This window comes from Echiichthys vipera, assembly GCF_963691815.1.
Source record: "Echiichthys vipera genome assembly, chromosome: 20".
NCBI classification, from domain to species: Eukaryota; Metazoa; Chordata; class Actinopteri; order Perciformes; family Trachinidae; genus Echiichthys; species Echiichthys vipera.
This window is the reverse complement of record NC_139845.1, coordinates 10,112,480-10,138,438: the sequence shown is the minus strand read 5'-3', so window position 1 is coordinate 10,138,438 and position 25,959 is coordinate 10,112,480. Positions and strand designations below refer to the sequence as shown.

General features: G+C 41.0%; 1 protein-coding gene across 1 annotated transcript in view; it reads right to left on the bottom strand.

Annotated features, from left to right (window-relative positions):
- Nucleotides 1–1,248: 1,248 nt before the first annotated feature.
- The window catches only part of plxna4 (plexin A4), a 202,882-nt gene continuing 178,171 nt past the window's right edge, over nucleotides 1,249–25,959 (bottom strand). Inside the window, exons 24-31 of the mRNA XM_083934813.1 lie at nucleotides 25,591–25,750; nucleotides 21,740–21,843; nucleotides 18,401–18,500; nucleotides 16,053–16,243; nucleotides 12,846–13,015; nucleotides 7,923–8,135; nucleotides 5,318–5,468; nucleotides 1,249–5,050 (exon numbers count right to left, since the gene is read on the bottom strand). Coding sequence (XP_083790939.1) covers nucleotides 4,955–5,050; nucleotides 5,318–5,468; nucleotides 7,923–8,135; nucleotides 12,846–13,015; nucleotides 16,053–16,243; nucleotides 18,401–18,500; nucleotides 21,740–21,843; nucleotides 25,591–25,750 — 1,185 coding nt within the window. The 3' untranslated portion in view covers nucleotides 1,249–4,954. The remainder of the gene's footprint in view (nucleotides 5,051–5,317; nucleotides 5,469–7,922; nucleotides 8,136–12,845; nucleotides 13,016–16,052; nucleotides 16,244–18,400; nucleotides 18,501–21,739; nucleotides 21,844–25,590; nucleotides 25,751–25,959) is intronic.

Below are 25,959 nucleotides of genomic sequence, written 5' to 3'. Positions count from 1 at the left end.
TAAATCAGGCAACCTTTTTGATATGAAGTGCCAATCAGATGCAGAGTAGGATGGGTCTTTGTAGTGTACGGATTAGGAAAAAGTCAATCAAACTGTAAATAATTGGTAATTGCCATTGGTAAAGCTACCGTGTACCAGTTGTGACATGCATTTCTAGGATTGGCCAACTTTTTTTTTTTTTTTTAATAAATCTAATATCTACTGCTACTATCAGCTGATTCTAACTGACCAACTCAAAGTCCTTAAGTGAGAGGGTAAGAGGGTTTTCTTTTCATGGCAGAGGTCTATTATAAGCAGTACGGTATCTTTTATTGTGTATCCGGACATGCAAACAGTTGACGGCAAAAAGTACAACAGCTGTTTGTTAAATAGTGGTAGCATTCATTGGAGCAGGGGCTGGAGCAGATCACAGCTGACATCGGGCCTGAGGCGGGGTACACCCTGGACAGGGCGCCACTCTATCACAGGGCACATAGAGACGAACAGAGACAGACAACCATTCACACCTACAGGCAATTTAGAGTCATCAATTAATCTAACACATGCATGTCTTTGGACTGTGGGAGGAAACCGGAGAACCCGGAGAAAACCCACGCAGACACGGGTAGAACATGCAAACTCCACACAGAAAGGCCCCAGCCGGGATGCGAATGCGTAATGTCTGGTACACTCACACTGGTGCTTTCCGACTGTACCTATTTATTTGGACTGTGTCTCCAAGTTCCTGCATAGTTTTTGATGCACCTGTTAGAGCAGAACAACTTACTCATTTATTTATTTTCCACATTTCTGATCCGGTTTTGGTGAATTCAGCAAACTGTTAGCAAAGCGCAACCACAGTTAGCCTGTGAAGAGGTCTTGGAGGTAGACCGGATCTTTTAATATTCATCATCCTCATTTATCATAAGGATCTTGAAGGAGGCTATGTTTCCAAGTGGAGTTCAGGGGCATGTCAATGTCTAAATATGTCTTATGGTACTTTTAGATTCAGACCATAGAAACTTTTAGATTCAGACCATAGATTACAATATGTTTTCAATTTTCAATTGGATTATCAATGACAAATGACAGATGAAAAAAAATCAAATGTAACTGTTGTTAATAAACCTCCAACAAGGATGCAGTCTGCAAATTGAACAAAGAACAAGAACAATCATGAAATGCTTGGTTTCATAATAAAGTTTATTCTATATTACAAATAGTATTTTGTTCTTGACTGCAAAATAGGAATGCATTATATTTACATACACAGGTATACAATTAATTATAACAAAGTTAGAGAAGCTCGCCTTATATCCCCCAGGTTTCGTTTTTATCTCTCAATAAGATACTCTTTATCTTTCAAATATGGTCTAATAAAAGTCTTTTCTAGCATGTCTCTGTAACACCTGCTATAACACTGAGCTAGGAGGACATTTTAAGTTCCTACAAAACGTTTGAAGGTGGAAACTTTATCAGCGGTCTTGGCAACACAAGGTGCCTACTACTGTAGCAGACAACCTTTGTTACAGGGGAAGGGACAGGGCAGGGACAAATGAAAGACAAGATGTTACACTGGGGGGTAGATTCACAATGACGGTCCAGGACTCTCACCTTGTGTTATTTATTAACACAGAGTTGTGAGGGGAAACTTTGGGTATCTAGACAGAGTATACCTTGGCGACATGGATGAAAGGGCTTCTTTGAAATTATGTGGTTTCAACAGTACGTTTCTTACAATATTAATGAATTAATCATGAAGGCCCTAAATCAATCCTTATTCCCCTCATTTTCCAATAACAGATATGAAAAGGTTTGATATGTTTACTACATAACATGTCCAGCAAACACCTTGTGAATGTACCCCTCCAAGTTGCAACAGCAGACATTCATCATACTGGATAGCTATAGACAGTAATTAATAGACAATGACTTGGATATCTCACATACATTTGACACAAGGGCTAAGAAAGAAACAGTCACTTGCCAACCTCAGTTTTAAACATAAGTCTACTATCAAGCCTGATGTGTCTCTCTTGTTAGAAAGGTTGTGTTAATCTCTATGATAAATCACATGTTTAGGTGTTTTTCAACAAAACTGAAAGGGAAAGAAACATTTTTGTTTTGTGACATATGGTGGCAAACTGATCCAGTTCTTGTTGCTTTTCATGACATGAACCTGTCCAGCCACATCTGTTTGCCTTCATCTTTAGTTATTTCAAAACAGCTTCTAAACTCAAAATGTTTTTTTATGGGCTCAACTGATGGTTTAAAAAAAAAAAGAAGCAATTGTCATGTTGAAATAATCAACTTAATGCAGTGACGACTATCAAAACAAGATGTAATAGCAGCAAAAACAGCAAGACTCGACTTGCATCTCCTGTGTACCAAAATGAAAAGACACAGCTGTGACAAAACACTGATGGCCTGTAATGGAGGACACGGTTATGGGACAAGAAATAAAAAAAAAAAAAGTTCATGTTGTCTTTATGAGATCCATGATCTAAACAGTTGGCTTGTAAATGACCTTAAAGTCCCAAGTAGTAGTAGAAGTATATAAATATCTTTGAGCAAGGCAGTTCCATATCATACCATCCAAATAGGTCAACATGCAAGGTATATAACAGCTGTTTTATTTAGCATCTAACACTTCACAAAAAACATGGGCATGAGGTTCTGCAGTAGGGGTTAATCTGGATAAAGATTCCACCTTAAACGAAAGTTATAGTTTTTATTACATGAACAATCCATATTTTCCATCTCAATTCTTCCAAGCAAAAGAAAGATAAAAGAACACATCCACATCATCATTGCAAGGCTTGATTTTCTTATTTTTCACTTTTTTTAAATAAGTTTCTTAAATTGTTTACGTTTTACATGCGCTTAAAAAGCCAATAAAGGACCCAAGGTGGACCTAGGGCGGTCTTCACACATTCACATCACCACGTGGGGCACGTTGTCAAGGCAAAAGAAAGGGCAGAGGTCAAAAGGTACGAAGGGCGCCTCCATCATCTCTTTCAATCGCTCTCTCCAACAAGTTGTATCTACTTTTATCTATTGTCTATCATTTTCGGTTTATCCTGCTGCGATGCTCACTTCTTGTTCTGCTCCTGCTCTGCATTATAAGACTTTTTTTTCTTTTTTTGAGGCTTGGAGAAGGCCGCCCCCTGCCACCACTGAGGACAACTACACTAATACAGACAAGAGCGCCTCAACAGTTACACACTCAAGAGTTGGGGTTTTGCCGTATGCAACTAGCTACCATCTCCAACGCTTGTGCAAAACAAAAAGAAAAAACTGTCAGGAGCTGGACACAAGGGTGAACGGTGTGTCGAGAGCTGGAGAGACCCGAGACGATGGAAAGAGGAAGAAGGATCGGATCACCTCGCCCACAGAGCCTCTCACCCCGACACACTGAGGTCAGAAAAATCACACAGGTCTCTTAAAGTTCCAGTCACAATATTTTTTGTCTTAGAAGTGGTTGTCTTTTACATAGTCCTTTTTTGTCAGTTCCTCAGTGGCACTTTACAAATACATTTTTGACCATTTTGAAAATTTCAAGCTCCTTTGGTTTTTGGCTGACCGACTTAGTCCATCTTGTTTGATTTCTCCACACAAAAGTCTTTAAATAAGAACATCCTGGGAAAGAAGTGCTACTCTCTCAACAGAGCCCCTTTAGGAGCAGTCGGCCATCTCGGGCTACACTGTATTGAATCATTCTTCTTTTTAAATGTCCAAGCAGTTTCTCACCAAGTACTTTTCAGTCAGCTTTTCCCTTTACCTCCTCCAGGGTTGGCGTAGATATCTGGGCAGTCAGGATCTTGTGCAGCTGCTGATTGTGTGTGTTTCTGTGCGTGTGTGTGTGCTTTGATAGACCGTCGCAGTTGCGACACAAGATCGGAAGTGGCAAGAGCCAGACAAAGACTGCTCTTGGTGTTTGGATGAGCAGTCAAAACGCTGTCTTCCAGGGTAGGTTGTGTGCTTCTTATAGGGGAGCCAACTTGGGTCGGGGCCTCCGGGGTTTTGTCTAATAGGTTAATTTTGCAGTAGCCACATAAGCCAGACAGAAGCAGAAATCATGAACGTTTTCTTTGAAGTGAATGTATGCTGGGCAGGGAAAAATGTGCGAATGTTGCAAAGGGGTATAGATTGGGGATGCTCTGGTTTGTAAAGTTTAAGTGTCAGTCACATTTCAATAAAGGAAAAGTTCAGAGAAGCACTAATCCATCCCTACCCCCATCAGTCTTTTTCTTAATTACAACTCCAGCTACATTGAAAGAACACAAGAACATTCTAGGTTTGCCTGGACTCGCCCCAAATTTCTCAGATATGTATGCTTCGCTTGTAGATACAGTGTAAACTTGGCAAACCATCCTTGCATTAATTTTCTTCAGAGGTGTTCATTTGGCTTGCAGTCATAATTTTTGATGTTTCCTCTTGATTCCATACATTTAATATAGAACTACTGGACTCTAGAGATGGTTTTATCTTAATTTTCTATCCTATTTTTGAAAAAAGTTCTCAACAAAATGGACACCCAACATTGTGGTTTTTAAAGAATTACCTATCAGTGTAAATTCTTGAAGGCAACATAAAAATGTTTTTCCCCTCTTTTCTTCCAGCAGGGGGACTGAAGTATGCCAATATGGCCAGCTTTCAAGCAATCACCCCTTGAAGCTTTCCCTGTGGTGAAGCTGAGGGATCTCCCGCATTGCACTGTGGGAAACGTCGACCTCAGCCCCAAGCCACCCTTCAGATATCTTCAGGTAAATTAGTCTATGCAGCAGAGTGGATGAGGAAAACAAAATATTTCTTGGGGAAGAGGAAGCAGAAAAAAGGTCAAGGAAGAAGTCATCATCTTTGAAAGGCGGAGGGAGGAAGTCACATGATGAAAAAGATGGGGACAGGTCTTCGCTCAGGCACGGCTCGGTTTCTGATGGGGTCTTTTCCCAGTGCGCCCTGGGAAGTGCGGTCCTCAGCTTTCCAGACTCATGAAGGCCACCACCTGCTCCAGCTTGAAGGCCAGCCTCTGTTTCCGGGCTGCATCGTCCTGCTCCAGTGAACACACAATCTGCCAGGAGGAAAGTGAGGTAAACACACACACACATATTATTTACAATACTCCACATGACAAAGGTCCTTTCAAATCTGGTATATCATGATAACTATAATGCAATTTATGTAGCATTTTAGTCTACCGTAATTATGTAAAGAACACTAATTAGTTAAATTAGTGCGAGTTATTTGCTAGATTGATGTAAATCTAGATTATATAAGAACAAATTTCAGTGAAATATTCATTTAACATCAGTGTTGTTTAGAAGTGTAGTTTACATACCTCCTCAGTGTATTTGCCCACATAGGAGTAAATCTCACTGAGAGAGCTCATGGAGTTGAACTCGTTCATGTGCATCCGTGACTGTTCTGCCAAGTAAGCATTCATGTCCTGGTCGCTGATCGCTTGCATCTTACTAATGTCTGAGTAGTACCTATTAAAAGAGACAGGGAGGAACTTGTTAGGCACTATGATTTGCTTCTGAGAACATTGTTAGAGAAACTGTTTAATGATTTGGGAAACAGAATACACCCAGTGCTGTGTTTAAATGTAGATAGTGCTGCTGTTTTCCTTGGAGCTCATCACTCCTTGCAGCGGTTTACAACAGTGCTTTGAAGATGTGTAACTAATACTTGTAGCACAGAAACAACAAGTGTGTTGTAAAGTACCATGACTGAAATAGAGTCGTAAACACTGACAAGCCTATGATTTCAACCTTGAACACACACATGCACGAACACACACACACACGCACACGCACACACACTGCATTGAGGTAAGGATAATCAGTCACTGTCAGCAGCAGCTGTGTTGCCCCTATCAACTATGTTAATTAAAACTAGTGATTGAATATAAAATTCCTGTAGCTGCAGCCACTCGAGGACAGGCCTGGTGTTTAGCTGGATCATTCTGGGCATCTGGGGTAGAGACAGATTTGCCAGGAAGCCCTTCTTCAGAGCAAACTGAGCAAAGGAAAAGGCAGGTGGGTATTGCTCATAGCCCTCACACAGAGGTCACACACACCTAAGTTAAGTGCTGGAGGGCAGTTGTGGGGCGCTCCTAGCAGGGGATTATTAGTGAGGAGACCAGGTGTGCTGTTTTTTTACAGAAAAGGTTTTTCCCAAACAAAACTAGAATCCTATGCTTTGAAAAAGTAGTGAGAGCGTGTTTCCAAAACCATTCCAATATGAGCCCAAGACTTGTTGAACTGATATTTATAGTGCTAAAAATAACTGTTATGTCAGCTACTATGGCTTTTTTTGTCACTTTATTGGATGTACTACACAAGGACCTTTTTCCACTTTATCCAAATACTATGCTACGACTATTTTTGACATGTACTATAATTTTTTTTCAACATACAATATGACTGTTTTCAACATATTATACTATTAATTTTTTGAGAAACTATATTATGATGAGTCGTAATATTGTTTAGTACTTTAATATGTCATTGTCATTGTATTGTAAAATTGAAAAAAGTAATAGTATAATATGGTGAATGAAGTCCCATAAAGAATCATATTATTGTATGTAAAAAAAGTCATAGTATTGCATATAGATACATTGTCTTCAACATACAGTACTACTGTATAAGATTACTTTTTTTCCACAAAGTCATAGTATGTGAGAAAAAAAGTCATAGTATAATTTTGCTACAATACCCTGTTCATCCAAAATAACGCAATTAAATATCCATTGGATAAAAGGAAAAAGGGAAAAAAATGCACACTATAGTACATTGATAAAAAGCCCAAAAAAGTCAAAGTACGGTATGTTGAAAAATGTCAAGAAATGTCATTTGTTGAAAGAAAATTGAAAATCAGTCACAACATAGCATTTTGAAAACATTTATAGCATAGTTTTTTTAGGAAAATCTAAATTTTTTTCTTGTAAAAAGTGAGAGGTGGAGGTGAAAATGGAAAAGGTGAAAATCACTAAAATAGCCATAGAATGACTAAAAAAGAAAAGTTATAATACAGTGTGTTGAAAGAAGTCAGTATAGTATAATTATTAATCCAAAAACATCAAAATATAATACAAGTCATAATACCGTATGTCGGAAAAAGTCTAAAACATCCAAATATACATCCAAAAATGTGAAAATCAGTCATAATATAGCATTGCTAAAACATTAATAGCATAGTTTTTCTTGACACCAACACACGCTGCAGACACACAGGGGACTAATGAGTACCGTCCTGAGCCTGAAGCTCCCCATTTGGATCCACGCATTCTAGCAGTGCGCATATATTCTCGTCCTGAGGCTTTCCTTGTGACAAAGCTACAGTCACATAAATACTCTGAACCGCCTCATACCACCCCATCTTTTATTCAAGACCTCTTCGCCTCCCCTGCTGACAAATACATTTAATAAAACTCTCATTTCAACAAATTACCAGCTTCTACTGCCTGCTATTCTCAAAAATGTTTCTTCTCTCTCTTTGTTTCCCGCCACACACTTCTGCACCCTCCCAACACACTGACTCCTCTGTACTGTAGATCTCATGCCCTGGGCGTTCTCATCCAACCCCACTGTGTTGTAATTTGGATTGTGTTTCATGGCCCATAGATCACAAAGCTACAGTCGCATTGTGTGTGGGTTGAAATGAAACATTGCTAATGCAGGTTTTCTGATGCTTTCACTCACATAAGAGCCCATACCACACACACACACACACACACACACACACACACACACACACACACACACACACACACACACACACACACACACACACACACACACACACACACACACACACACACACACACACACACACACACACACACACACACACACACACACACACACACACACACATACTTAAGCACTTCCTTTCTCCATCCATCCAGAGTTTGGTGTGTACATTTATCAACAGCTCACCTCTCCACCCAGCTCTTGTAGCTGGGAATGTCCTTGGCATAAAGCAGCTTGTTGGAGGGTGAGTCCTTCCCAAGGCGGTGTTCTGAGGTGGAGCAGGAGTCCATGAAGGTCTGGGCCACTACAGACAGACAGGCATCTGTGATGCTGCTCTTATGTATGTCAAACACAAACTGGGGGTTCTTGATCACATTCACCCAGAAACGCAGAGGTAGGCTGCAGGGAAGTGGAAAAAGAGATCAAAGTAGTTTAGTGCCAAACTGGTCGTGATTATGCAAGTATTTTTATTTTTTCAAGTACGTTTGCTGTAGCTAATCTCCATTCAAAATACTCAGACAACTCAAAGTTTAATTCTTCACATTCCTTCAAAGACAAATGCACATGTTGTGGGATTCTTTAAATAATTTTACCATAACTGAACTCGTAACAAAATGTCATTCAAAGAGAAACCAATTTTTTTGTGTAATATGTATGATTTATGTAGTTTATGTATGTTGTATTTAAAATGGCTTTTCAATGGATTGTTAAATTACATCTCAGTGACAGAATGCTAAAATAGCCATGCAAACAAACAAAGAGTGCAAAGTAAAACAACAGTGTGTCATGTTGAACTACTCTGAGATTAAGTCCCTAAACGCCATTTTTATATTTGCTACAGCCCGTCAGGAAATAGACATGCACATATTATGTGCCAGAAGGGGAGCAAGGATTCATTCACTTTGCAAAGCTAGTACACATGCCCTGCTGTTGCCGATGTGCTCTATTTGATGTGTGTGCTCAATTCAATAAAGCCTTTATCTTTAAAACCAGGTGGTGGCTGGCTGGCTTGCGTTTTTTCCAGCAGTGTCCAGGGGTCCTCACTGGGGGACACACAGTGACACAGTTCATATTGCCTTGTTTGTGCAAGTGGGTCCTATTTTGTTCCTGTCCAGAATAATAAAAATATACAAGTCTGTTTATTTGCTGGGCTTGTTACTGCCCAAATAAATAGATATAGGGTCAGCTCTATCTGCGTGTTGCAGTGAAAGGGCTCTGGTGGTATTAAGAAAGAGCTGAGTGTTACTTGGATCTCTATATCTACTATTCTCTGGGCTATGCATTTTTAGCTGATGTGGCAAAAATCAAACAAGGAAGGACACTGCAGTCAACTTGCATAGCAGTTTCTTTGTGTGGTGCAATATCAAAGGATGAGGGGGGTGGTGGGGGGAACAATAAAAACTGAAATGCATCATTTAAATACCACCAGTGCTCCCCTACCATTCCACTAAGCATTTATCCTGGCACAACCACCCACAAAGCCATTCAGATGTGCAATCTAACAAAAGAGGATTTGGACCCAAAGGAAGGAAAAACTCTGCATTATGACTTCAAAATTAATCTGAGCAAAGAATCTAGTGGGATTAGGTGCAGGGATCAAGGGGATATTAACACCACTGCTGTGCCACCCTGATTGTTGACAATCTGGCCCAGCTGCCCTGTGCTTTGAGGCACATGCTGTTTCCGTGGGAGCAGTGGACACTGAAATGATGAAATTCTCCAAATGATTTTGTGCATTCAAAATGATCGAATAACTTATACATATTATCTATTATGTTGAAAATGGGCACAGCACTGATTTTTTCAGCACTTAACTCACACTGAGCAGAATCTAAAGGATGGTCATGATCAGTGCTTTTGGTCAGGGATTAGGTTTAATATCAGCTGCCAAGATCAAGGGCATCTCTTATCCTGGAGGTATTATGCTGGGAGAGTCAGAAGAAGCCCTTTTATTAAAAGACTATTTCCATAACCATCGATTTAAGACTACAAAGTGCTGTAAATTCAAACTGACTGAAGAAAAGTGTTTACCCACTACAAGTAAGGAAGCATTTGATGTATTGTATAAGCAACAGCTCATTCAGGAGCTTCATTTCCTAAGTAGGATTTGGTATAGGCAAATCGCTTTCATGGATCAGAGTACATTTAAAGAAGTGAATACTAATGTCGTACTTTAGTGTGTTTGCCTATTTAAAATCAACTGTACTAATCCTCATCTCCCCAAATAGGAAAGATTACCAGTATTAACTAAAAAAAATCCAATCGTCAAGCAGCAAAACATCCAAACCACTGTAGGCCCTGTTTACTGTTTACCTGGCCTAATTCTAAATATTCTGACAGAGACTATACTGCAAATGACAACAACAAAAGGAACGGACAGGCCCATCCACACCAACTCCTGAGTCTCCCTGCGGTCCTTCAGTAGCACATCTAACTTTCTCTTGCAGTTTGTACTGATTGACACTTCTGGCACACAGCAGGGATCAAAGTTTTGAATTAACAGCTTTATAAAGGTGACCTGACCGGGCACTGCTCCAGCTGGACCTCTAGGCAAAAAAGCACAACCATGTGAATGGAAAGTTATGATCCCTTACTGAACAAGCTGTATGCGCAGGGCTTAAAGGGCTTAAACTGATTGAAAATTTTCTTTATGATACACACCGTACAACTTGATTGAATCCAAATAGATAAACCCTAAAAGTCCTAGTGATGTCTGTGGCATGACAGGAGATAGGTGGTTATCTGCATGCAGAAAGAGGTGTGTGTGTGTGTGTGTGTGTGTGTGTGTGTGTGTGTGTGTGTGTGTGTGTGTGTGTGTGTGTGTGTGTGTGTGTGTGTGTGTGTGTGTGTGTGTGTGTGTGTGTGTGTGTGTGTGTGTGTGTGTGTGTGTGTGTGTGTGTGTGTGTGTGTGTGTGTGTGTGCGTGCGTGCGTGCGTGCGTGCGTGCGTGCGTGCGTGCGTGCGTGCGTGCGTGCGTGCGTGCGTGCGTGCGTGCGTGCGTGCGTGCGTGCGTGCGTGCGTGCGTGCGTGCGTGCGTGCGTGTGCGCGCGTGCCAGTTTTGCACAATAATTAAAATTCTGTCTGTTGCATCCCGGCATGACAAACACGGTGCAGACAGAGACTCACACAGGAACCAAATACAGAAGAGTGAGGATGAGAGGAGAGGCTGACACACTGCGGCTAATCCAAAAGATACCATCTGGAGATGCTCTTGGAGCCAGTGACTCATGCATGCACACACTTGCTGTACACACATACAAATACACATTACGGTTCTATCACAAAACACAGTAGGACTAACATTTTGTACAACAGTGACAGTTTACTTCAAAAACCTTGATATATGCAAGGTACTGTAGCTTGAATGAAATCTATGGGGCATAGGCAGGTGTAGTGTTGGTGCTATTGCTATCATTAGACCACTGTGAGAGATGACCTTGGACTGTTAGGGGTCACAGATAATTTCCTGGGCTAGAATAAATCCTGGAGATCATCTTTAGGATTCTTTCATGTCTTAGAAGTATATGGATGTTGTTGGGAATCAATGGAAATCTGAAATGAAGCAAGCAAGAATCATGCATGTACAACTTCATCTCGTTTCTTGCTCTTCATAAAGCTTCTGAAAGTACTTAAAAACTAAACAAAACAACAACTAATTGCTGGTTAGTATCTACAAATACTATAATATGAAATGACAGTGATATAAGAAGCAAACTTGTAACAACAAGCCATGAGGCACAACAGGCTTATCTACCATCAGAGGATGTACAGTGGAGCTCTGATGGCGGGGAAACCCTGGAGGGTTGGGGGTAGGGGCTCTATCTGCTCTGATGGGTTGAAGTTAATGGTGTGTATGATGACGATGAGCCTGGTAGGTTTATTGGGACAGGGGCCCAGCACGGGAGGGGCATTGGCATTATTATTCCCTACGATTAGACAAAATTAAGGCTTTTGTTGCAGCCAAGATTGCACTCTTTTGAGACGATTAAAGGCCATGGGTGAGCACACACAGTGACAAGTGAAAAGACAAAGACATATGCACATCCCACACAGAGAAGATATCTATGGTGGCATCAGCACAAACTGTTGTATGCGATCTAAGTGGCTATTTGTGATGCTGTGTTATAAATTGTTCTTCATTCAAAGCCCTCTAGTGAGCCCATTCCATTAAAAGTCTAATGTAAAAGCCACCAGTTTCACTTTCAGAAAACACTTAACACACACTGCAAATGGCCGAGTAACGCAGACTCAGGAAAAGGACCAAAATTAGGACCATAGCGTAAAGTAAATAATATTTATTCCCCTTCTTTAGCTTCGTCCTATCCATTCTTTCCTCCACCTCCCTATTTGTCCCTTGATGCACATCAATTTTATCCTCCGATCTCCATGGTTCCCTCGAGCCTTGGGCTGAGTGATGCATGCTGGGAATTTGGCAGAGGTTAGGAGGCTAATGAGATATTAGTGTGCGTTTAACTCCCACTGAGTTCACTTCCTTTTCTTCACCTTTTCATTTCATTCCTCAACGCATTCTGGTGCACTGCTGGTTATTTAACCCCTACCAACCTCTTAAGGTGGGCTCATAGAGGTCAGTATGGTCTAAATTAATCAGCAGATATTCTATTAAAGGTGTACTTCCTCCACCTGGGAGCTTTTGTCACTTTGGAGAGTTCCACAGTGACGGCCGTTTTTTGGCCCAGTTATGCATGATAATATATGGAGAGTCTTGGCAGCCAATTGGATTAGCTCCTTGTAGTTGGCTTTAATGAAGGTTACACGCCCCTGTGGTTAATGGATATTAGGAAGGGAAGAGGCATGTGGTGAAGCTTGGCACTGAAGCAGGCCAGTGCCATGTGAAATGTGCCAAAATGTACTGATTATGTCTGCAGTGCGTTAAACAACAGTGCAGAAAGAAAAAGCCATGAATGGAGCCTAAAGCACAACACTGGTCTACAAATAATGAAATCAATTTTGTGTCTGTTAAAAATCTAAGTAACTGCCTCACCAGTTTCTTAAGCGTTCCTGACCAGAGCCTTCTATGTCTTTGTATGTTTACACATTTCTGTGTTTTTCAGGTAGGTGCAGATTCAGATGTGAAAACTGCTCAACTTACCAGTTGCTCTTCCATGTGTGTCGGACATGCGGGTCATGGATGTTGTGTTTGTCGGCCTGCTCGTCCAGGAAGTCAAACATGTATTTGATGGCCAGTGGCAGGGCGCTGCCTCGATGGGCCGTGCTGAAGATGGTCTCAAACAGGTCATCAACAAACTTCTGTAATGTACCCTACAGAGAAGAGAGATGGAACGCATATTAAACCATGTTTTCTTTAAACTTAATTGAGCCCAAAAGTGATTTTCCCTAGTAGAGCCCATTACCAGTGAAGCCAAAACATCTCACTGCCCCCTGGTAGCTGGCTGCTTCACTTTTGTACAGTGGAGACGTGTTGTCAATCTGTATATATGAATAGGACCCACAGAACCAGTGAATCCGATTGTCACTGTCTATGTGCCTAAAGTTGACGGACATATTGGCATAAACTTGTGTAAATTATTTCCTGTGTGTTTATGAGTTGTGCAATGCATGTCACTTTGTCCCTAAGGTCTGATGTTTATTTGCCTGACTCCTATCTCACGGTCCTGGCCCCTAAATCTGCTTACAGCTTTGATGGGGGAAATTGTTATTTCACAGCTGACTTTTAAGAATATCTGGGAACAGGAGGCGCATCTCCTAAGCCTCTTTGTGCAGCCGGATTAGCTCCCACACTGCACCATTGACCCTAATTTGATTTAATGTTGGCAAATTTAAGGAGGAGGAGGAGGAGAAGAGAGGAGAGACAGAGAGTAAGAGAATCTAATCCTCTTGTAAAGAATGAGCTGATGGGATGCACAGTGAAAGGCGAGAGCGAGGGATGGAAATGAAACGACAGAGGTTTCCTATCAGGAAAAGAGGCCATTGAGTGTGGCAGATGAGGTGTGTACAGGCACTGGCAAATAAAAATCCAATTTGGATTGGAGCGGGTGACCGAATCACAGAGTCAAGAGAGGTAAAACAGAGTGGCAAGAGAGAATCCTGTTAGTTCGACAATTACGGCTATAATTCTAATGTGGCCCATATTCCCGACAACTTGTGGTTTTTCTATGAAGATGGAATTGCATATCTCTATATCATGCCCACACTCCTTCCAAGTGACAACCTCCATTAGCTGCGAAGGGAAGACCAAGCATTTTGTATGTGCATGCATTTATATGTGTGTAGATAACAAAACCTGTGTGCGCCTACAAGTGCTGAGGCTGTGACATTTTACGTCATCCTCTATCTCAAGGGGGACTTATATGCATCAACACTGTCATCATCACAGGGTTCTCTTGTTCCCTGGTGGAGCTGAAACTGCCAACACATCCCCCAACGGGCGTCTACCCTGTCATTAGACCACACTCTAAACACAATGTGTCATCTGGATGTTTTGATGCCATCTGCCTCCACATTGAAATGAGAGGAGAGCAAACAATCAGAACGTTGGAGATAGCACTAAAACAGAAAGAGAGAGATGAAGAAGGGGACACACGAGGGAGAGATGGACACACACTCGAGTGTGCAAGTGAGGAAAGAAAATTCAATCCTTCCCTGTGCTTCTCCACACACATGAACACGCCCGTGCCCACACTCAGTCAAAGTGACACTGATGGAGCTAATATGAGAGACGTCAGCGACGTTGCCAGGGAGAGGTATTTATTGGCAAGGTGAAAGCCAAACGCAGTCAATTACACTGCCTGTCTGCCCAATCATTTCTCACCAAGAGAGATGGCCGGCCAAGATAAACTGGTTATTTCACAAAAACAATCCATCTGGAAACATGATGTGCTGTCTACAGTCAGAACCACCTTTCTGCACTCTGGAATAGGATAATGGCGGGGAAATAGAGCGTCTCACAGAGGCAGAGAGGTGAAGTGCACATGAGTGTGGAGGGCTATTCAGTGTGTGTCTAGTAGTCAAGCTTACTGGATGTACAGTGCTAGGATTAAATCTGAGACGTGCTCCCCTCCCGCTATCTCTGCTATCTATTTTGCAAGGGCACTCTCGCCACATTTGGGGCGGTAGTAGCTCAGTCCATAGGTGACTGGGCTGGGAACTGGAGGGTTCGAGTCCCTGTGTGGACCATGAATGGAGTGTGGACTGGTGGCTGGAGAGGTGCCAGTTCATCTCCTGGGCACTGCAGAGGTGCTGTTGAGCAAGGCACCGAACCCCCAACTGCACGGGGCGCCGGTCACTGACATGTTTTTATTTTTTGATTTGTTTTAGTCAGCGGCTTCTTCTATCTGTGCCTGCTTAATGTATGAGTCTACTGTATGTACGTACGTACGTGCGTGCATGTGTGCGTGTCCATTTCAGACTCCCACCACTGTTTATTTACATTACATAAACAGAACTGAGTTAATGTTCTCTGTGTGAACTGCTTACCAAAGGCAGGCAGGGGATCAAAAACAAACTGAAATGGTCCTGAATCAAAAAATGACAGTCTGAACATTTTCAGATCTCAGCCTCTCTTTATGCTCTACCTTCTCTTTACACCTCTGTTTGTGTCTGATAGAATGAATGTCTTGATGAAAAAAAGAGAAAGAAGGTGATTAAGGAGTGAATTGGAAATTTGCATTCAGCTGGTGGATCAAAGTCACATTTCCCTCCCAAACCACATTAAGTGTTTTTTTTCTAGAAGCCGTTGTCTGAAGGCACATTCAAAGAGACTCATTTTATTGCTATTTCTAGTTTTTTTCCGATTATTTCTTTTTATTACAGAAACTCCTTTGCTAGTTTCATAGATCTTTTCTTCTTCACCCTTTTTGATATGCTGCTGCGTCAACGCAACAGCAATGAAAGAGAAGACAAACAAATATCTATTTTCTCTTTCTCACCTGAGGGGATAGAGGAATACATTTGAATAATCGTTCCCACTGAGATGACTCATCCAAAGTCAATGTGAATATCTAAATAAAGTGAGTCATGGTAACACAGAGTGAAGGTTGCAGTGACCTTTTAGCCTTTCACCTGCTGAACTGCTTCAAGAGAATAATAATTTTCACATTCAGTTATTAAAATGCAACTGTTGGGACAGACAGTTGAACTCTGTCATCAGATTTCTAGCCGGAACACAAACGCATTACTCCGGAGCCTGACAAGATAGATTTCTTGTGACATGTGAATCGTGAGAATTAAGCTGCTGCTCAAGATAATCCAAATGTAACAGATCCAAATAAATAGCGGCTTTTGCATGAGAAAGAAATAACATCACGACCAGTTATTTTCTAAAACATGGATGGCTCACCTTGGTAGCCAGAAGTCGTGTCAGGTAGATCTCAGAGACCATCTTGCTGCCGCGGTCACCCTCCTTCTGGTCTCCGTGCTCATGGTTCTTCACTAGGTGCCAAACCTTGACCCCGCTCTCCAAGTCAGGAGTGATCATAGGAGTACGGGAACGCAGGCTGTCGGGGCTCCCAGTGTACTTTATCATGTTCTCTGTGAAGAACAACATGCATTAGTTCATGTGGTACTAATATAGCAGATCAATCAGTGTATTGTTTTCACCTTGTGAGTCTATGTGTGTGTGCGTGTGTCACCATGGCAAAATGGGGTACTGTAGCACAATTCATCATGACAGAGTGTCGGGTAAATAAGAAGAAAAGAGAGCCAAAAATAAATTAATAAATAAAAAGCCTGCTAAATGTACAAATCTTGGAAGCCATAAGGTGCAAGTCATCAACTGAATAGTGTTTTTTGTGGCTTGTGGCTTCCAAATTTCAGCTCTGGGAGATTGGATATGAAACTTTTAGAAAGTGTGCATGGTTAATTTTTCATGGCTTCTTCTCCTAGGGACAAGACATGGCCCGGCGCCCGACACAAAATCGAACAGGTGTCATACGTGATGAAATATGTATGGCCCACCCAATGGCCGGAGTGGCGATGACATTTCCAAACACACGGCTCAATGAATGTTTACACAGTGTGAAAAAAATTGATCGGTGGGTGCGGTTTAGAGAGAGGAGTTGAAAAAACAGACTGTTTTTCAGTGGGACAGAAATCAATCTGTCCAGAGAAAAAAAAACATGTTGAGTGTACGTTGGAGAGAGTTCAAGGAAAAAGAGACAGCTGGAGACATCAGAGAATGTGTGTGTGTGTGTGTGTGTGTGGACTGCTCACATTTAATTACAGTTATGATCAACCGATAATGTTTGTCTCTCCTATAGGAAAATTCAGTGAGCAATATTTAACTGTAACTTTGTAGACCTGTGTCAAGTATTCTCTGCAGCACTTACTATTACGTCGATGTTTTTCAAGGACACTCAATACTAATTGTGCTGTTTTTGAGCTTGTGTGGATGCGAGAGGATGTGAGCTTAGTCTTTATAGCAAGGTTCAGTGGGTATTAATTTGTTTTGTGTTAATGATTTATTCAAGAAGTTGGAAAGCTGAGGGTAATGCAGAGTCAGGGATACACAGGAGAGATATTTCTGGTTTCTATTCTGGTTCTGATCCAGCTCCATACAAGGGAGGTGTTATTTTCATCATTACATCAAAGACAGAAGTATCTCTCTTCACGGTCTGACTCAACATATTAAACAGTGTCTTAATCTCTGTACTTTCTCCATAACTTTCTCTCCTGCTCCCCTCTCCAGCAGCTATATAAAAATTCAACCTTGTCTCTTTCTGCACTATCTGGCCATTGTACTCACAGAGAGTTCAAAGTCACTCTCAAGTACCACACCAGTTGTGAAGTAGATCATACTTGCTTTTGAAGTCAATCCCTTAAAAAATTGTGAAGGGAGACCCTCCCTTCTTTTTCTGTTGAGCCACTCACCTTGTCCTATCTAGTCTAATTTGGAGCCGGAGAAGCAAGGTGAGACCGTATGGAGATGAGGCGATGCTAATAATGTGGCACCACATTTGATGTGTCTGAAGTGTTTGTGGCCAGTGAGGCTGGCCCTTTGATCAGCAACTAACTTGATGGTTTCTCGGGTTCAAGGAGACGTGGAGCAGACGGACAGGCAGAAAAAACACTGGCATACGGGGAGGATGAGAGGACACACTTTGGAGCCTCAAGAGGCCAGAACAAGAGATGAGAATTTTATTTGCTCTCTTGTTATGTTTAGAAATCCTTTCAAATACTCTGAAATGTAATCTTGTCTTTATATGTCTGTCAGTGCTGTCATGCAGGGTCCTGTGGATATTCTCTCGTAGATGGGACTGCAGGATCAGTCTATCTCCCCCAACACCTTTTTTAATCATCTTGTATTTTCTAGACATATATTTGATATTTTTATTACATCTATTATTTGATTGATCATATAGATTATAGCTATTACTGAATTGGGAATAAGGGGTAGGATTAAATAAGTGAAAACATCTTCCTACTCATTTTCAGGCATAATTAATTGTATATATGTTGTTACATGTTTTTTTTTCTTATTTGTAAACTAATTCAATTCTTATAGTTTTGTATTTTGTATTTTTTTTTGACATGTCCAATCAATTGATCACATTTTTAAGTGTATTTTTGCTTTTAAGGATCATACATTTAGGTTCTACCAGTGTGCCTGGGCTTATGTCTGTTGGGAAAGGGGCTCTCTGATACACATGCTCCTGAAACTTGAAGATGTACAGACACAAGTTGGCTTACCATATTTACTTGCAGAAGTTCGAGACACGGTGGAGTTGTTTACTGAATTGTAGGCTGTAACTTGCTTAGGAACCAAGGCCATTACTGCATTATCGGGTACCTGAAAAACAGACACATGCATTATGCAAATGAGTTTTCAAAACAAAATCCATTTGCAGAGTTTTTCCTTTGTGCACATTTCTCACACAACCAATCAGAAAGCACATAGATCACCGTGTTGGTGTCATTTTCTATATATCCATTCATCTATTCTGGTTTCATGTGGATAAACAGAGAATATGTTATTACCCTTCTGTACTATGTTCAGCCCACATACACATATGATGACTGACAGGGGGATGGAGAGTTGAGCAGAGCATCGTGCATGCCTATGTGAGAGGGAATATCCCACAGTCTCTATTCAATAATACATTTCCTCTAGGGTTGGGTAGTATGTGTGTGTGTGTGTGTTTGAGAGTGTGCATATGAAGGTGTGAGTGTGTCTGAGTTGGCCTGTGCGTGTAAATAATTGTGGGCACATGAATGAATAAGTCAATCGTGCACTCCTCCTTTGCCAGTCAGCCAAACAGATTTCAATTAACACAACTGGGATGTACTCTGTCCCAGCTGTGCCCACAAACACACACACATAAACACACACTCTATACCCCTACTCTGCATAATCTGACTACCCATGCCGCAGGGTAACGCAGGGTTAATTGAAGTGATCTCAATCATAGTGTGGGTGGATGGGACAGGGAATAAGGACCAGGGGCCTTTTGTGCGTATACGTGTGTGTGTGTGTGTGTGTCTGTGTGTGTGTGTGTGTGCATGTGTGCGAGTCAGGGTCTTATTAAGATTGTATCATTATGTCACCCAGTCACTCAATCTGCTCCTAATGCATAATATGTTTATATTATTGTAAGCAGGAGGCCCACAGGGCAGATTGTGTTATTCCTTTGTGAGGAGCCCCCGACCCCCGAGACTGTTAAGCACGTTCCCTGATCACTGCTCTTATATTTTGAATGGATATAAAATGAGCAACAAACAATGGAACAAGAAAAGGAGGAGTGGCATTTTGGGAAATAACATTTGGAGGAAAGGATAAGGACAGAACACAAGCAGTTTCCTGAAAGAGGGGAGAGATATGTCTCATTATGGGATGGAAAGATCTGATATGGCAAATGCCAAATGTTTGCTTGTAGCTACTATGTGATGTTTTCCTGGACATGAAATCCACGTTTGTGATGCAACATTGCAGCTGAAGGCAGAGTGAGCGGGTGAGTTAGGCTAGTGGCAGATCAAGCCAGATGACTTTGATTAAAGAGAGCACATGATTATATTGAGTGTATCTGGTTGGTCATATTAGCCTCTAATAAAACAAGCAATATGTAGAAAACGTGTCTGAAGGGCATCCTGAGACCAAATATAGCAGCACATCTGAGTTCAATCAATCAATCAATGGAGTGCATCAATGGATCAATTGGATTAGGAAAGCAACAAAATGATTTAGAGATTTAATGTTTCTATGAAATATAGTTATGAAAGAGCGAAAATAATTGAATTGCAGAAGCCCTTGCCTGACGTCTGAATGGCTTTGTCGTGTTCCCTCCCAGCCTTGCTCTTTGCATGGGCCCCTGACAAAATTTGAATGGATGGGAGTGATTTTTTTTGCTGTGTCAAGGATAAGGCGCCCTCATTCCTTGGCCTGAAAAAAATGAATTCACTTCTGTCTTCATTATCTTATCTTGGATTCAAATCAGCTCTCTAATCCATTCCACCCGCGCCTCATACTCCAAGCCTGTTGACACTGACATTTAATTTAGGCACCATGCAAACTGAACATGGAAAGGGACAGTGGCTCCTTGCTTAGCTGATCGAATTACTAACACTATGTTGTCAAAACAGGGCTGTTTTTCCATCTAGTCCAGGTTGCCTGTGGAGGTGTCGTTGGGATTCTTTTCCCGCAGTTTCTGTGTGGGCCTGCTCATGAAGCGGAACACAACAGTGGAGCACTCAGTATAAAAGCATTTGTATGTTTAATGCGTGAATGTATTTTGGGCAAATGTCCTCATGTTACTGCCTTTTAATAAACATATTTTAGAATATTTTCACGGCTTTACCTTGCAGACAAACAACCCTGTTTAAGTTTACACAGGAAGAATTGAGCCAGTTATCTAAGCCACCAGATTCCAGTGATAAAAACGTATGTATCATTTTATATTGCAGAACATGTCAGTGGCAGGTCTACCACCATCCCTATTGGTTAGTTTTTTAGTTAGTTTTGTTAGTTCCTAACCCTTAAAAACAACACGTTACATACTGTATAACACAAATATGGGGTAAAATGACTTTTTTTTTCAATTGAATTAAATAAAATTTTATTGTGCCAATTCATAACAAAAGTTATCTCAGGACACTGCGTCTGGTGGCTTTGACGAGAGCATAGAACACTTTCAGTTCCTTCTGTGTACCCTTAAACAGGGTTGTCTGAACGGTTAAGTGGTAAAAATATTCACTTATACACTCAAACTGATTGATCTGCTCTAGGTGGGACTATTTTTTAGGTGGCTAAAATATGTTTAGCTGCTGCCCCCATCCGTAGCAGTACTTTGCTTAGCTTCCGTGCCTGTTCTCCTGTCTGCTTCTCCAAACTTGGGGTGTGCTAACTGCCATCTGCTGTGGGTAATACGCTAACTATGGATATGGTCCTCACTCCACATGAGAAAAACCTAACTATCCATTTAACTGTGCATACACATACCTACAGTACCTTGTATGTGCCAACACTAATACATTTCAGAAAGAAGACGACACTTGGCCGCCACATCAGATTTTATCGAGCTGATCTCCTCTTCTCCACGCACAAGGGATTACTTCCAAGTGTCACTGTTGTTGGTCACTTCCCTGCCTCACCCTGCCTCGTTACCCTTCACCTGACAGATAAGTTATGGTGGCGGTGTGTGTGAGGGGTGTCCCTGTCAGATGAGGACTTACACAACTAAATGTCTGGAAAAGTATTCATTAGATATTTTTGAAACTTAGTACAGATCATCAGGTCAATGCTTTTTTCTTAATGTGTCAGAGACACGTTTCAGCATTGTGTTTGTGTATGTTTACTGTGAAAATGGGATGAAAACAACCATACCTTTTTTCAAAGAGAAGATATGAATACCATAACATAAAAGATGTAATCTTTCTATTATAAGCTCTAGAGGTTGCCATGTCTCAGCAGATAGCAATCTTTTTTTTTTTCTTGCACTTCTTTCTTTGTGAGATTTCTAAACATTTCTAAATTCAACATTTAGGCAATATAATGAGTTAAAAAAGGGTTGCCGTTGCATTTTAGAATAGGCATACCTGGTAATGGTACAGCATGTTCAGTCTCTTCCAGTCACCTTCAATCTTAGTGGTGACGTCTTCATCCTGCAGGATCATGCGCTGTCCCCGACCCTGACGCCATTCTGAAATTGTAAGGAGAGAAAAAAAATATATCGGGATATTACCTATATTCACACAACACTACTCTTTTGACAATATTGACTTTTTTACTCTTATTTGTTTCACTATACGATAATGCAAAATCTAGCCATGATGGTACAAAAACAATGCATGTTCCACTTTGGAGACAAATAAAACCGATAAACAGTTGATTCTAAATCATAGTTTACAGTGGCATTCAATCTGTTCAAGTTAAATTGTAAAATAAATTATGTTGTGTATCTGTAATTCAGAACAGGTTGAAAAGTTCTGATGACCCTAGTTATACAGTAACTGCAGGCCTCTTTAACGTGTACCTAATTCTATCACTCACATCATTCTTGCTGTATGTGTAGCAATTTAACTGTCCCCAGGGATCATAAAGAAGGTTATTTAGTAATGCTGACCTTATTTTGTTATTGTTCGATGAAAACACAAACTACATCAACACAAGAAAAAGTTTTAGAAAAAAAGAAGAAACCACCACTCTTTTCTAATCAGTCCACCAGAGAACTAGCTGTCACTATCTCCATCTTTATCTACAGAGGCTTTTCTTTGCTTTCTTCAGAACAGTCATCTCGCATTGTCATGAAAAGCCGGAACAGAATCAAAAAGAAGTAAAAAATACACAAACTTTTAAAGAGCAGGAGCAGAAGAGAAAGGCAAAGTGATGTAGAACCAAAAGAGTATTGACACATGTGAGAGACAGTAACAATAGGCAAGTTAAATGAATCACTCACTCTACTCCTTTCAGAATCAAGCTCTCCCTCTCAACTCCTTTCCATCTCTTTTGCTGGTGCGATCGATGGATGTGATTACAGCTACATGCCCAGGGCTTGTGCACTTTTTTATCTATCTGCAGCAACGGCCCCTTATGCTCTGCTCTCCATGGTCCCTGCTCTCCCCTTCTTAAACACCCATCTACTGCTCTAAGCCCCCTGCCTAGCTGCTCTTATTGTTATTGCTGGGAGCTTTGGTAGAAGCCCACTATACTCATATTTACGGCAACAGTATAGGGAGAAACTAGTGAGCTACAAACATAAAGCGACAGCAGATAATCTCATTTCCATACTTTCAACAAGTACCCTCCAGTGCCCATGACAGTGTCTTTCATTTAAACAACAGGACGACATTTACATGACCTTACAACCAAATTACATCTACATTACATACACACCAGCCTTTCCCACATCTGCGCAACCTCAGCACAAAACAAAACAAAAGCTTTGAAAGAAATATCTCACAAAACCCCAGCAAGATTACCATAAGTAAAAAAGGGAAGCCATCTCAAAAACAAATGAGCAGATGACTCCTCTATTCTTTTTGCAGACATGATGGGCTTTATGAATACGGTTTTGTGTGTGCGCTCCTTGCTGTGTTTCCCACTTGTGTCGACCACTGTCATCTCCTATTCTGATCACAGACAGCAGAACAAAACAGCAATCACTGTGGTGCATGATGAGTCCTGTCTTTTGAGGATCAACCAGAATTGTGTTAGCATCTGAAAAATCTGCAGGAAATAAAAATTCTCCTGTTGTTTTTGTCTATACAGTACATCTTCCCATAAAGATGCAAATGAGTGGCTGTCTCCAGTTGAGGCTCAGTAAACACATGAAGAGATGAGAGAAAAAAGAGAGGAATAAATAAAAGAATAAACTTGGTGTGAAACCAGAGCAAACTGAGATTACTCCGATTCCCAAATCTAGTGGTCACTACTCAGTAGGAGGAGAACAGTGTGTATGTTCGTGTGCGTGTGTGTGTGTGTGTATGTTTATTTATGTATATATATATATATATACACACACACATTTTAGACGCACACACAGCCAAAGACATAAGGGCTTTGGCAAGTGTATGGAAGCTTATGGTAAGGCTCAAGGCTAGAGGTGACTGTTGTAGTCCTCAGAGACGTCGGACATATTTTCTAGGAGAAACACGCACACAATGACACAAAGAAACACACAGGGCCTAGCTTCTTTGTCGTCAGGCCACATCTTCTCTGAAGGATTACAGCAGAGCAGAATCAAAAACAATATCTGGGATAACAACACTCCCGGCCAATTTGTCTCATTACAGGCCTGCCACAACCGTATTATTTTTATCAGCCATTGCAATCAGTCTATGTGTTTGTGTGAGTGTGTGTCAGATCACAAGAGCCACTGATATTACCTGTATTCTGTACGTAGAGCACCTCTCTCTTTAAGAAGTGTGACACATTAACATATCTATCAAATGGAACGACCTGTTTCCATTGAAGCATTATCATTAACATAAATAGCACGAGACCAAGACACGCTAATTACAATAGCATGACTTGCATATTAAAAGAAAACCTACGGGCGTGAAAAGATATATAAATCAAGTTCATGTCTGTTTATGGACTCATGATTAAGAGGGAACTTTCTTCTAACCGGTGCAGCATGTCACCTGATACATATACATGTTCTCTTGTGAGCTATCATCTACTCATCCTCTCTCTCTCTCTTTCTCTCTTACTCATACTCACAATAATATACAGAGCGAGTGGCCAGCTAACTCCGACAATTTGCAATTCCCTTTCGAAATAAAACAATAACAGAACAACCCATCCTGTCCAAAGGGGGCAATAAAACAGTTTCATCCAGGAGTGTCGTCAAAAGGCTAAACCAATCTCTTCACTTAGCTATCACACAGGCAGATTCCCTACGGTAGTCCATCATAGATCCGGGGTTGGTTGTAAATATGCTATTAGGAACACACAACAGGAGCCTAGAAAATCCATCTGGCAATATTAAACCATAAAAAGTAGAGTGCATGGTGCAGAAACAACCTGTAGGTATCTGTAGACAAACAATCACAAACAATCAAGTAATATTTTAATGCTCGCAAGCATGCATGTACACACGCAAGGTGTACCAAACCCCCTGATCACTAGATGTCTTGCAGGGGAGATATATCATTGCACCCTTTCCCGGGAGAGGCCCTTAAAGTAATTTGCAAATATATTAGACCCAAATTAGATGCAACTGAGATACCCAAGAAATACAATTATACAACAATGGGAAAATAACTACATACTGCAGCTGCGTCATAAATGGCATCAAAGGCCTGTATTCATATAATCAAGTCCTTCATACACAACCAGTCCTACTCATAAAGAAAGACAGAAAGAACGAAAGGACACTAGGAAAATGATTTTGTAGGGAAGAGATCACTGAGCGTCTCGATTGATTAGCTAATCAATCATCTGACTCAGACGCTAGTCGACAAGAGAGTAGATCGATGGGAAGTTTGGGGAGGCGAGAGACCAATCTTAGACATCTGAGCCAACAGAGCCAGGATATCAAGTCTCCTGAGGTTGAAAAGAAAGCTACTTCACTATATCTAAGAAGACTTGTACTTTTTAAGAGGGCCTGGGAGGGGTGGGGAGCCTTTGTAAAAATCAATGGGTGTCTAAGTTCAGCCTTCTTTTCTCCAGGCACATTGATGGGAAACACTGCATTGTTTGAAATGTTTTTGACAAGCTGTTCGGTAACTAAAGGGATGCGTTGGAGCAAGACAACAATCCTGAAAATCTGAATCTCTTCAACAGCCAGTCATGACAGGACTAGATGGAAGGACTGGCATGGGAACTTTTGTCATTAGACTTAACCTGCACAGTAAACAAAAGGAAATGTAATGCACCAAAGATGACTTTGAGCCTGCTTTTTTCACATTATATATATATATATATATAGGTCAAAGGGTTGTACCTAGGTCCATGTCGGAGGCTTTTAGGCGGTGGGAGTGTGGCACGTTCTTGTAGATGGCATCCAGGATCTTCTCCTTCACCTGGCTGATGGTATCACAGTTCAGCACCTTCACCTGGATCTCTGGGCTTTTCTCATTCTCTGGATGGATGCAGTTCACCACCTGTAGCAGAAATACACAGTCAACGTGGAAAAATAAAAACATTATTCCAAGTTGATTTAGTGCAAAGGATAAATTGTGCTACAGTATATCTAAGGAATGTATACACTTTTGAATAGAGGAGGTGTGTGTGTTCTTTGTTAATATGCACAGTGGATTGATAGTCAATGAACCTGAAATAATAATGTGCTTGCCAAAGGGTCTTTGAGAGA